Source organism: Labeo rohita, chromosome 8 (assembly GCF_022985175.1).
Source record: "Labeo rohita strain BAU-BD-2019 chromosome 8, IGBB_LRoh.1.0, whole genome shotgun sequence".
NCBI classification, from domain to species: Eukaryota; Metazoa; Chordata; class Actinopteri; order Cypriniformes; family Cyprinidae; genus Labeo; species Labeo rohita.
In genome coordinates, this window is record NC_066876.1 from 3,360 (window position 1) to 17,594 (window position 14,235).

General features: G+C 35.4%; 1 protein-coding gene across 2 annotated transcripts in view; it reads right to left on the reverse strand.

Moving 5' to 3' along the window:
- Nucleotides 1–432: 432 nt before the first annotated feature.
- The window catches only part of nadka (NAD kinase a), a 92,040-nt gene continuing 78,237 nt past the window's right edge, over nucleotides 433–14,235 (reverse strand). Inside the window, exons 8-12 of one of the 2 annotated variants that reach the window (XM_051118099.1) lie at nucleotides 13,971–14,092; nucleotides 10,778–10,877; nucleotides 8,577–8,734; nucleotides 8,414–8,496; nucleotides 433–1,853 (exon numbers count right to left, since the gene is read on the reverse strand). In XM_051118099.1, coding sequence (XP_050974056.1) covers nucleotides 1,802–1,853; nucleotides 8,414–8,496; nucleotides 8,577–8,734; nucleotides 10,778–10,877; nucleotides 13,971–14,092 — 515 coding nt within the window. In that variant the 3' untranslated portion in view covers nucleotides 433–1,801. Of the gene's footprint in view, nucleotides 1,927–8,413; nucleotides 8,497–8,576; nucleotides 8,735–10,777; nucleotides 10,878–13,970; nucleotides 14,093–14,235 lie in introns of both variants that reach the window. The other variant, XM_051118098.1, reaches the window with a different exon arrangement.

The following is a 14,235-nucleotide window of genomic DNA, read 5'->3' on the forward strand; positions in this document are numbered from 1 at the left end:
TCGTTTACCTACAAATGTACTATAACTCCTTATCCTTGACCCACTGACGGATAGAGCTAGTAACAGTTAGCTGAATATGTTTGTTCTGGTGGACTGTTGGGATGTTTGTATTGAAAGCTGAACTGAAGTCCACAAACAGGATCCTCATATAAGTCCCTAATTTGTCTAAATGTTGCAGGATGAATTGCAGTCCCATGTTGACTGCATCATCCACAGTAAACTAAAGGGGATCCAGTTATGTCCTTCAGGAAGGCCAACACCAGTTTCTCACATGACTTCTTGACCACTGATGTTCAGATCTTAAGTCCTGTAATTTGGAGTTGTTACTTTCCTCCTTTACAAACACTAATTGCATAATAATGCAGTTTTATTGTAATAGAGGGCAACAAAGAGGGCAAGAAACACAATTGTCAACTTAAGTGTATTTAAATCAGTTGGTCAATCATCTAAAATTTATTACCTAAATTTGTAAAAAACACAAAAACATGAAAGTCAACTTTTACATGGTATGAATGGATAATGTCTCATAAAAATACATTATTGTCAGTTACAAAATGTTTTGACAAATATACATTTTGCAGCAAACTCTGGAACGGTAAAAGACGAGGACAAACATTTTTTTTTAAAAACATTTTTGCTATGAATGTTCTTTTTAATAATAATACAAATTTTGACAGTAAATAAAAACTGGCTTCTGACAAAATGTCATAAAACAATATAAAAGCAAATATTAGATATGGTGTAAACTGAGTAAAAGTCATTGTTAAATATGAAGTTGTCTAAAATACTTATTAAAAAAGCTTACAATTCAATCTATAATCTAGGATAGGCTTTAGTGTTTACTTTTCCTGTGGTAGTTTTTGAGAAACTACTTGCTTGGCTTTGTACATAAAACTAAAAAAGGAACATACAGTATAGTTAAATATTCAATGCACAGATTGTAATTAATTGGCAATTCAGTTGTTTGTAGGGCTACAATACATCAATGGAGAAATTCTAGTGGCTCCAAAATAGAAAAGAAATGGAATGAATATTCAAGCTCAGATATGTAATATCTCAATAATCAAGGTGTACAATACATTCTAAATATGGCATAAATACCTAATACTCTAAAGAATTTCCCCCAATTGACTGACTTTGATGCAATTCTCTATAAGGCACAATGTTATATATTAAAATGCAGTTATTGCTATAATACTTTAAATAACATTGTCAGCCAAAAACTGAAAGTACTTCATAATGAAATAAACAGGGTAACACTTAAGTATAGGGAACAATTCTCACTATTAACTAGTTACTTATTATCATGTCTATTATAAACATATTGGCTATTTGTTAGTACTTACAAAGCACCTATTCTGCATGACCATATTTTACATCCCTAATCCTAGCCAATACCTGAACTTAACAACTACCTTACAAACTATTAATAATCAGCAAATTAGGAGTTTATTAACTGTTTTGTTAATAGCGAGAACTGTACCTTAAAATAAAGTGTGACCATGAACATATATAAATTTAAAAGCAATTTTCACAAAACTTTCCAAAAATATGTGGCCATGTATATTGGGAAAAAAAATATATATATTAACTGTCCTTTTTTTCTTAAGCAAAGTATAATTTTGTATTTTTTCCTCTTTAGCTGAAATAAGATGTTTTTATGAGATTCACTTGGATAATTGTGGCAAACAGAGAAAATATTACTGCATGTACTAAAACTTTTGAAAAACAAAAAAGAACATGTCTAAGTAACAGTGCTGTAAAAGCTTGGAATGTGGTCAGAACTCTTCCTCTTCAGAACTCAGATGACTCTGCTTCTTGCGAACATTCCAGTGTAAACATTGGGCCAGGCTCTTGAACCAGTCGTTCACGGGATCACGGAAACAGATAGAAGGAACAGGGAAACATGACGTCGTGATGGCAATACTATAAAGATGAGAGGGATTATCATTTAAAAAAATAATAAAAAAAACTTTAATGCACCAAAGCTTCACCTACATGCTTACACAAGCCAGTCTGCTTCACATAGAGGTGCATCTTAAAAAATAAGAATATAATGAAAAAGTTCCTTTTTTTGTTTGTAACGTCTTTCAAAAACTGAAACTTTCTAGATTCTAGATTCATTACATGTAAAGTAAAACATTTCAAAAGTTTTTTTCTTTTTTTTTTTTTTAATTTTGATGATCAGAGCTTACAGCTCATGAAAGTCAAAAATCCAGTTGTAACTAGTGAGGCGTGAGAGCCGTGGGAACAGAACAACATCTGCGCCACTCACCAGTCTCGAGTCCCACGGAGGTGCTGCGGAAGGATAAAAGGAGGAGCGAAGATGAGAGAGAATCAGGCCTGGACTTTATTTGTATTTTTTGTGCTTTACTTTTTTATTTATTTATTTTATTATTAAAGTCATAAAAATGTTCGCCGGTTTCTGCCTCCTTCCTGTTCTACAACCGGGGTAACACCAGTATCTCAAAATATTTGAATATTTTACATTTGAGTTTCATTAACAGAAGGTCATTACTAAAAGGGGTGGCTGTTTACAGAGTGCTGTTTCAAAGCATATTAAATGCAAAGTTGACTGGAAGGAAGAAATTGGGTAGGCAAAGGTGCACAAGCAACAGGGATGATGATTGCAAGCTTAAGAATAATGTCAAGCAAAGCCAATTTAAACACTTAAGAGAGCTTCACTAGGAGTGGACTGAAGCTGGAGTCACCGCATCAAGAGTCACCACGCTCAGACGTCTTCAGAAAAAAAGGACTACCAAGCCACTTCTGAAACAGAAACAATGTCAGAAGCATCTTACCTGGGTTAAAGAGAAAAAGAACTGGACTGTTGCTCAGTGGTCCAAAGTCCTCTTTTCAGATAAAAGTAAATTTTGCATTTCATGTTGAAATCATGATCCCAGAGTCTGGAGGAAGACTGAAGAGACACAGAATCCAAGCTGCTTGAAATCCAGTGTGAAGTTTCTGAAGTCAGTGATGATTTAGGGTGCTGTGACGTCTGCTGGTGTTTTTCCATTGTGCTTTATCAAGTCCAAAGTCAATGCAGCCGTCTACCAGAAGATTTTGGAGCACTTTATGCTTCCATCTGCTGACAAGCTTTATGGAGATGCTAATTTCCTTTCTCAACAGGACTTTAGCCAAAACCACTTCCAAGTGGTTTGCTGACCATGATATTACTGTGATTAATTGGCTAGCCAACATGCCTGACCTGAACCCCATTGAAAATCTATGGGATATTTTCAAGAGTAAGATGAGAAACAGTTGATCCAACAATATACAGACGATCTGAAGGCTCAGCAGTGCCTCATCACTTCCATGCCACACCTAACTGCTGCTGTAATTTGTGCTAGGAGCAAGTAATTTGCTGTAATTTGTGCTACCAACCAAGTACTCAGTGCATAAATTAACATACTTTAAAGGACTTTTAAAGTACTCTTTCTGTTTCGCAAATCAGTTTTTTGATTGATCTTAGGAAATATTCCAATACTTTGAGATACTGGATTTTTGCCTTGCATGAGCTGTAAGCTCTAATTATCAAAATTAAAACAAAACAAAAACTCTGGAAATGTTTTACTTTACATGTAATGAATCTAGAATATATTAAAGTTTCAGTTTTTGAAAAAAGTTACAAACAAAAAATGATTTTTTTCAGGATATTCAAATTTTTTGAGATGCACCTATACATGCTTACACCATGTCCTAACCAGTTGTGAATCAACGCTTTGGTGAGACACAATAAAAGGTATATTTTCCATGCTAATCAAAGCATTTTTGTCATAACCAGCAAAAACACAGATTTTCAGGGGAATAAAATTTTTTGAATAGTTTCAAATTTGTTTTGGATGACAGTTACATTTGAATATAAAGATGTTTGAATGCTATGTGATTGGAAAGTACCTTAAATACTTGAAAAGATATTGATGTAAAGTAGAGGGGCATAACAAATTTACTTGACGTCCTTTGTTTATAATGTAGAACAGGATGAAATAAGTAAAAGGTATGAAAAGTAAATTCATGAACTTAATGTTTGCAACTACCCACAAAGGGTAATGAGAGGACAGACAGGGTGAAGAGAAGGTGGGTCAATATCACTGCAGGGTGCCTTTTGGTGTCCTTTACATAAGTAACTCATATGCCATGATAAACTTTAAACTTAACATAAAAATGACTATGAAAGGGTGTGTTATATTAGGCCAAGTTTATTTTATATTCATAACAAAAGCATTACTTGGCTCTTTAGATACATTTTCTAGATTTTTTAAAGTTTTGTGTAGGAGGATGCATGTTATTTTGCTATGTCCCATGCACTGCAAGGTTATTTTCGTAAATGAAAACTAACACTAAAATGATTGGTCAAAAAACATTTTCGCAAACTGAAATAAAATAAAAGGTTACACTTTATTTTAAGGTCCAATTCTCACTATTAATAAACCATTAACTTTTGCCTCAAAAACTCCTAATTTGCAGCTTATTAATAGTTAGTAAGGTAGGTATCGGGTAGGGTTAGGGATGTAGAATATGCTCATGTAGAATAAATGCTTTATAAGTACTAATAAACAGCCAATATGTTATTGATAGCCTTGCTAATAAGCAACTAGTTAATAGTAAGAATTGTTCCCTATGCTAAAGTGTTACCAAATAAAAATATCAAAATATATAAAAAATTAAAACAAAACTAACAACAGTTACATAAAAACTAACTGAAATAAAATAATAATTATCAAAAATAAATAATCGTTTTCGTAATAATTACAGTCTCACCCGTTGGCGGAAAAATGTATGAGCTGTATTGCGGTTTAGGGAAATACCTGTAAATGGTATTAGACATGGTATAGACGTGAGGTTATCTGACGGATAGATGAAAAAGCAGACTTACAGCATGGGTGCTGTTTGGTAAACGCACACCAACAGTAGGCTGCTTAACAGAACACCTGACCCGTTATCCGACAGCAGCACTAATTTCATTCTGTACCTGACCCGGCCTGTTTGACAGCGACCTGAACCACTGGCACTGCATTAAATTTATTGCATCAGTAATGCAAAATTATTTATTTTCTCAAGTAACATAAGCGATTAAACAAAAAAATAGGCATTTTAAGTTGGTGCGTTATAGAATAATAGACAAGCAGCGCAACAAAAAAAGATGAGAACATGCATCCATTTTGTAAACAATAAAACTTTTGCCTACATCTTTCAACAATCTGTTTTGAATAACACGCTTATAATTCTTTATAAATAAAAAGAACATTTAAAGTGGTCATCGGATGCCCATTTTTAAGTTGATATGATTCTTTAGGGTCTTAATGAAAAGTCTGTAATATACTTTGGTTAAAAATTCTCAATGATTGTGTAAAACAACACCATTTGTACCTTGCCAAAATCAGCTCTGCAAAAATCATCTCATTCTGGTCGAAGCTGCTTTAAATGCAAATGAGCTCTGCTCGCCCCACCCCTCTCTTCTCTCTGTGGAGTGACGAGCCTGTTTACTTTAGCCACATATAGCCATGTTTAGCCGCTAAACTTGCTAACTAGCACATTATTAGGAAAGACGATCGCAAAGATTCATTAAAAAAAAAAAAAACCCTTATACTCACTTCTGCTGTAAGTGAAGCTGAATCACGAATGATTCGCGCTTACGTAGACACATTTATGTAGATCGGGAGGTGCATTCCCCAAACATAATCCACTGCATCTTCAGCAGCTCAGATGTCGGGAGTAAATGACGACCACTATGTTCATTATTACATCCAGCAACACAACAACTCAATCGCTCAATCTGAGATATTCTTGTCTAACTTACATCCCTTACATTGAGGGCGGACTGTTACAACTGATCTAAGGTAAGACGCTCATGTCAATCAACTATCGTGGGAGCGGCCCTTTGTCGGTGTGACGCCGCAACGACAGGCATCTGAGAATGGCTCGATTTGAAAAAGGGGATATTATTTTTACAGATTAATTAAAAACCACTGCAGGGATTTTTATCATTATAGGATAGATTTGTACATACACTGCCAACACACATTAATGTTCAAACAACATGTAAAAGTAAACTTAGCATCCGATGACCCCTTTAAATATGCCTTATTGCCTAAAGGTGATTGTCTCTGCAGTGTATACATTCTAAAACATATAAAATAAAATTAGACAGGCTACAGAAAGCAAGCAACGAGTGCTCACTAAGATATCATGCACTTCAGCTGCAGCACGAACCCAATAGTGTGCAAAGCTGAGAATCGAAAGGCTCTGCCATTATTACTAAATTTAATTAGTCCCAGTTATGTGAGTTTGTTTGCGGAGCAAGACATGACAGTTGCAGTATCATGCTTATGGTTAAATAAGATCAAATATCTAATATACACAAATTACATTTCTTTTCGAATTAAATATTCTTACACATATTTACTGCTTTTAATGTAAGCGCAGCTAACATTAACATTAAAAACATTAACACAGACTAAAAATGCTTAACTGCTTGTATATTTGTATACTTTTACTATAATCAGTCTTAGCATGCTTTAATTTTGGGTCACTAGATGTTTGCGTTAAAAGGTAAAATTAAGGTCTGCTGTAAACTATATAAAAACGAAATAGAAATGTGCTCACAAAATAAAAACTAAACTAAAAGTAACAAAATTATAAATGAAACTAATAAAAACAAAACTAAATTTTATTGCAAACATCAAAACGATATTAAAATAAAAGGAATTTAAAAATGCAAAACTATAATAACCTTGATGCACTGCTCATTAAATTCAAATTAGAGTAGAATACAGACAAATCATAAAATTTTGTTTTCCTATTAATAATTTTGTTAAATAAGAGATTACTCTTGCCTTTAAGAAAAGGCCACCTCCTTTAGTAACATTTGGACAACAGATTTTTATTTTTTTTTTTGTCTCTTCAGAATTTCGACGGCTGAGGTGAAGAAGTTGGTGACTTTTCAATTGGCAAATTTTCTTTGTATGAGTTTGCTTACTTGCTTGTCCTAAGCCTAAAATGTCCACCCTGTCGGCATTAAAGATGCCGGAAGTCATTAGAATACAGTATTTTCAAAATATGTCAGTTATGTACCAAACTATTAACAACCATCAGACTAACTATTTAGATAGTCGACAGTTTGTTGCAAGCTAATATGCTAATTGAAGCTCAAAATGTCCACCCTGTCGGTTACGTAGACTCGATAGGGTGGAAATACACTTGACAGGGTGGACATAGCATTTATTTGTAGTTAATAGTAGTTAGTTATATTATTTAGTATTTATTTATTTATTTTTTTTTGAAGTTGAATAAATGTTTAATTGTCATATTTTGTCATGCTTTGTGTGTTCTACTTCGTGTGTCCACCCCATCATGTGCTGGTCCACCCTGTCATCTTGATATTTTAAATAATATTTTAAATAATTATTCAATAATATCTATATAACCAAATGTGTTGAATAGCTAGGTGTGGGGGCAATAACATGCAAACAAAAAACTGTATCCAAGTATTAAATTTTTCACCAAATAAGAAAAAATACATGTGCGAATTATATGAATTTCTTTAAAAACACATGGTTTACAAATAATGTTTTATGTATTTATAATTTGAAACAAATAACCCTGTTTAGGACAATATACCTTTAAAAAAATTCATTTGCATCTTAATATTGCATGTATATTAATATTGCACGTAATGAAAACCTATTTAACAGTAATATATAATTTCTATGACAGAGTGGACATATCTTACAGTTTATGTATAAAATAATGTCCCATAACTATCTAAAAAAATGTGTGGGAGCTCAGCTAATATGTTTCTATAGTACTTGAGTGTCTACTATTTATGACACGACATAAAGCAGATGGGAAATTAAGAACAAACTTTTTGAGTATTGTAAGGGTAATATTGACCCAGACGTTAAAACCACAAGTGGTAAGGAGGTAAGACTGACAAAAGACTACAATTAAGAAGAGAAAAAGTGTGAGAAGAAGACATCAGAGGGAGACAGCAGAAGGACATCCAGCAAACTGGACATGAGTCACAGAGATTGAAACTCCTACAACAGGAAGACTAGATTAATGCCATGGAAGTGGAATTCCGCCAAAAGAAGCATAATAAGACTGAGAAGAAAACACTCTTTAGATGCTACCTGCATTAACCGTGAAGGACACCTATCGAAGAATGCTTAACAGCATTCCCAATACTGCTGTTTAGAGCATGACTATAGAGTTCTACCTGAGGGCAGGTGAGTACTTTATGGTTTAGGCTAGATTTGACTATCTCTACCCTACCTGGATGAATCATAGGGTAAAGGTGTAAGATAAAAGGACACACCAAGAAACAACCTAGGGCTCCATCCTACATTTCTTGTCAGCATATTTGAAAAAAATTGCTGAATGCTTACAAAAACTTGATGCTGAAGTCACCTACCTGTCCCCATAGGCAATTTCCTGCCGTTTCCTGCCATCGAGAGACACCCAGGCTGTGTTTCTGGCATCACAGGACAGCATAATCTAAAACATAACAGGATTCAATAAAGTCCTTATGCAGTCGCAGTCAAAGCCAAAGAGCAGCAGGTGTGTTGTGCATTAACCTTGAGCTCAACGCCAGCAGGCACTACGATGGGTCTGAAAGACAGTGAGTGTGGGCAGATGGGTGTGATCATGATGGCTGGAACATTTGGATGGATCATAGAGGCACCTGCTGCTACTGCATATGCAGTACTTCCTGTTGGAGTGGACACTATCACACCTGGCAAAGAGAGCAAGGAGGGAGGACAGTTGATGCTCTTACTTTTCAAAAATACTATTATTGCTATTAGCTAAATACAAGAAAAAAAGAAATGTGGTCTTCAAATGAATATTATAAGGTGCAGTATGAAATACTGACAGCTGCAGAAATGGGTACTATAGTACAAAATTTTAATATTATGTACTTATATGCAAAGATATGTAAACATAAATATCCTAAATATTTGCAAACATAATAAGGTATTTGTTGCTCAGTACAGACATTAAAGGGGTCATCGGATGCTAAGTTCACTTTTACATGGTGTTTAAACATTAATGTGTGTTGGCAGTGTATGTACAAATCTACCCTATAATGATAAAAATCCATGCAACGGTTTTTGATTAATCTGTAAAAATAATATTACCTTTTTCAAATCGAGCCATTCTCAGATGCCTGCTGTTGTGGCATCAAGCTGGGCTCACACTACAGGATTTTAAAAATCCTAACCGATTATGAAAATCTGGTTGCAGCGCACACATAAGGAGAATCTTTGCAGATTATCTTCCCCGAAATCTTAAACATGCACACACTACAAGATTTGAAAATCATGGTGCATCACACGCTATATATTATTAAGATTATCATGATGGAGGGAGCGCCTCACGTGATCTTACGCAACAGATCGCCATTTCAGCAACTAATGTTTACAATTTTTTTTTTTCCTTTTTTTTTTAATAAAGTAAAAAATAAAAATAAAAAATGTTTACAAATGTTAGTTAACTGTTGTATGATTTAACTGTTTTATATCTATAGATTTTACTTTAGGCAGGTCGTGATTTGAGAAGGCAAAACTGATTAAACATAGTCTATGAACTCACTGTCTGCCACTGAAAGCTTGGTCATTAATTTAAAAAAAACAAAAACTTATATTTAACGAAAAAAAAAATGCTCCAAATGTTCTAAATGAACTTAATAAAAAAACGAAAACAAAATATAATCACTTAGCCATTACATACAAAACTGAACTATTTTAATTGCTAAAACAGCAGTATAAGCTGTTTTAAGAGAAGGGGAAAAAAAGATGGGCTCGGGTTGGACTCGGGCCGCATGGAGCATTGCTTTCCTTGCTCCATGAGGTTGTGGTATGTTTTCAACATATTATACAGACAGTGTTACTACAAAAAATAAGAAGCAGTTTCCTCCATCTCCACTATCCAATAGACCGTACAGCAGCTGTTTTGCGGTCACGCATTGGCTGTTGTGAAAGTACTGACGTAATCATAGTGATCATCCCGATTTCGAATCCTGAATATCAAACATGTTTGATATGTTCGGGGCGGCACCGATTTGTGTGAGAGCAGATCGGGAGGTATAAGATTCGATCTGTGAACGTCTCACATTACCAGATAATCCGTGCCAAACATCGGGACCGATCGAGGTGCTCGACAAGATTTTTGCTCCGATTCTCGGGAGGGGAAAATTGGGGCAAAATTGGGCTAAAAATCCTGTAGTGTGAGCCCGGCTTCACACCGACAGAGGCCGCTCCCACGATAGTTGATTGACATGAGCGTCTTACCTCAGATTAGTTGTAACAGTCCAACCTCTATGTTTTGATGCCGGAGCAGGGATGTAGGTTAGGCAAGAATTAAGCGATTGAGGTGTTGTGTTGCTGGATGTAATAATGAACATAGTGGTTGTCATTTACTCCCGACATCTGAGCTGCTGAAGATGCAGTGGATTATGTTTGTTTGTGAAGGGAATGCGCCTACCGATCTACATAGATTCCATATTTATCTTATCATATTTATCTTATCAGCAAGGTAAAAAGGGTGTTGTTTTACACTACCATTGACAATTTTTAACCAAAGTATATTATAGACTTTTCATTAAGACCCTAAAGAATCATATCAACTTGTGGAAAATGGGCATCCGATGACCGCTTTAAAAAAACAGCACCTTTAAGCAGTTTTGCTTATCAAATAAACAAATCCATAAAGGATGTGAGTATTTTACAGGGAACAGGAATTTTTTTGTGTAATTAACTGGATTATATTTTACACTAACCATCTCCCTGTACAGTGGTGATCAGATGGCCATCCAGAAACAAGTCCATATTAGAGAGGTAGGAAGACGGACCTCTGTCTACAACAACTTCATTCAGCACCTGACAGACAGATATATTATTTACAGTAAATAAGACAACAGCTTTATACATAAAAATATCTGAAAACAACTGAAAGGAAGCCCAGCTAATAACTGGAAAAAAGTAAACATTTCAAAGTCAATGTCTGCTATGCACATACACTGAGCAAAATTATAAACGCAACACTTTTGTTTTTGCCCCCATTTTTCATGGGCTGAACTCAAAGATCTAAGACTTTTTCTTTGTACACAAAAGGCCTACTTGTCCGGTGGGGTCCGAAAACCAGTCAGTATCTGTAACCACCAGTAACCACCATTTGTCTCATGCAGTGCACAACAATGGGCCTCAGGATCTCGTCAAGGTATCTCTGTGCATTAAAAATGGCATCAATAAAATGCATCTGTGTTCGTTGTCCATAACATACGCCTGCCCATACCATAACCCCACTGCCACCATGGGCCACTCGATCCACAACTTTGACATCAGCAAACCGCTCACCCACACGATGCCATACATGTTGTCTGCCATTTGCCCAGTACAGTGAAAACCGGGATTCATCCATGAAGAGAACACCTCTCCAGACGCCATTGAATGTGAGCATTTGCTCACTCAAGTCGGTTACGATGATGAACTGCAGTCAGGTCGAGACCCCGATGAGGACGATGAGCATGCATTAATGGTCAATAGCTCTGGTGAACATTCCTGCAGTCAGCATGCCAATTGCACGCTCCCTCAAAACTTGCAACATTTGTGGCATTGTGCTGTGTGATAAAAGTGCACATTTTAGAGTGGCCTTTTATTGTGGCCAGCCTAAGGCACACCTGTGCAATAATCACCTGTGAGGTGGATGGATTATCTCGGCAAAAGAGAAGTGCTCACTAACACAGATTTAAATAGACTTGTGAACAATATTTGAGAGAAATAGGCCTTTTGTGTACATAGAAAAAGTCTTTGAGTTCAGCTCATGAAAAATGGAGGCAAAAACAAAAGTGTTTATATTATAAAAAGTATTATAAAAAGTGTTATATTATAAAGTGTCCATTTATAATTTTGGTCAGTGTATTATTAAAATGATTAAAATAATGAATGAAAATGATATCGGATTAAGGATGTTCAAAATGTCATATTTTCAAAATCAGTTAATTTATTAAGGCTAACTGCCTTAAAATCACGTCATTGTTAGGATTTAGGTCCACCAGGCATTTCTTAGTGACAAGAGATTCTTACTACAGCTCCTCAATAATTTAACATATAGACATATGGATGCTAAACTTTGTCCTTCTAACAGATATTAAACAAGTAAATAGATACTGCAGATGGTATGCAACTGATGCTGGTATGTCATGTAACAGCAACATGGCAAATTTTATTCATACTAAACATATACATACTACACTAGCATTTTTGTAAACGGTTGCAAAAGAAGTTTTAAATGACATATAGTATCTTCTAGAACCGTGGTTTCCAACCTTTTTTCCTTACATGTAAGAAAAATCGAGCACCCCACCCATTATTTCATAATATCAAATTGATATTAAATAAATACTGTTTTTATAAATCAGTTTAAAATAATGTGTAAATATTACATTTTATAATAAATTATGTATTCTTATTATATTTCATTTTTTAAAAATTGTTCTGAGAATACTATTGTCACAATCTCTAGCTGGAGTGCCCATGAGCTGCTCTAGAGGGCACTCCATCTCATTTCTTTGCTACTCCACACGGGACTGCATTTTCCAGAAACCCCTGCCTAGGAACCAATTACGGACTCTTCCTTGTTAATCAGGGACTATAAAAGATGCACACTCCCACACACATATTACTGGGTATTGAATGTTTGTAAACCTTTAGCATTTTCCTAGTTCCTGTGTTTTTTTCCATGTTTTCCTAGATTGCTAGTTTTGCCCTGTCTATTTTTTGATCCTGGACTATTTCCTTGATTCTTATCGTTTGCTGCATGCCTTGACCATTGCCTGTTTTGCGGATTACTCTTTTGCCTGTGCCTTGGATGTTACTGTTTTGGTGATATTTTGACCAGTGCTTGAGGTGGGGAAAAAAGAAGTGAAGAAGTCTATTTAGAAAACAAGCAGTAAGTAAATGAATAGGATGAGTCTAAAAGTTCTGTTTTTTTTTAAAGAATATAATTAGAATAGAGAGTGCTAGAGTTAGAGGGTCAAATAAAGATGGAAGAGACATTTAACGTGAAAGTCCGTAAAAAAGTGATCTTGTGCCTCTTTGGGATGGAACAATAATGTGCCATTCACTTGCAGAACGCAAGCTTCTAAAGGGCACATAAGTCTGAAGTAATGAATTTAGGTAAAGGGGTGCAGAGCCATTCGTGTTTTTGCAGTCAAACATTAATGCCTTGAACTTAATGCGAGCAGCTATTGGTAGCCAGTACAAACTGATGAAAAGAGATGTGACGACTCCAACGTTTCTGGCTGTTTTTGAAGAAGTTATGGTTGATGTGCCTAACTGGATGGTGAAATTGTGATGAAACGATGGGTCTGATGGAACCACAAGCAGTTCTGTCTTGGCAAGGTTGAGTTGAAGGTGGCATTATTTAATCTCCATAAACGTGTCAACAATGCACCTGAACATACCTCGTTTCAGACCAGCGTGCCCACAGGTGCACAAATGGGTGCAGATGCATTTGCTCTTTAAACAACGTGGCGCAGGACGTGAAAATGATAACTGCCACGCTGAAACTAGCAAAAATCACTTGTATCGTGCCTGGCGCCGCATTGCACCAGATGTATGATAGGGCCCAGTGTCATTGTCACCTCGCACTGACCATACCACATCAATTAGGTAACATCACCACCTACTGGTCAAAGTAATAAACTGTTAACCTATATTATTGAATTAATTAATTTTCTGGCGTTTTGAATAAAATTACCTTATATATTTAATTACTCATTGCATTTGGTCTGATCCTCCCTGCCATGCTTGCTCCGCATTTTGCCTTTTTTTTGTTGTGTTTAACCCATTAATTGCAGCTATATTTATTATTATTATTTGTAATCATAACCATTATTGTTTAAAGCATTTATGAATTTGAGGCTGTATCTCTGTGTTCATGCTTAGTCAAATGCATACAGTGGTACTTACTTGATACTGCATAGTTTTGTCTCCATTAGTAACTAAACTCATTTCCTCCACAGATCCCTTCTCTCTATATTCTTTCACTACCTTCACTTCTAGACGACTGCGTAGAATTATCGCGGCATTTCCTACAAAAACAACAGGAAATACTGCATTAATTCTCTACATACACACTCTTTACAAGCCATTATAAATATACAACCTGAAAACATGAACTAAAACATGAAGACAAGCAAATAGTACTGGTATAGTATTAGGAATAAAAATAGAT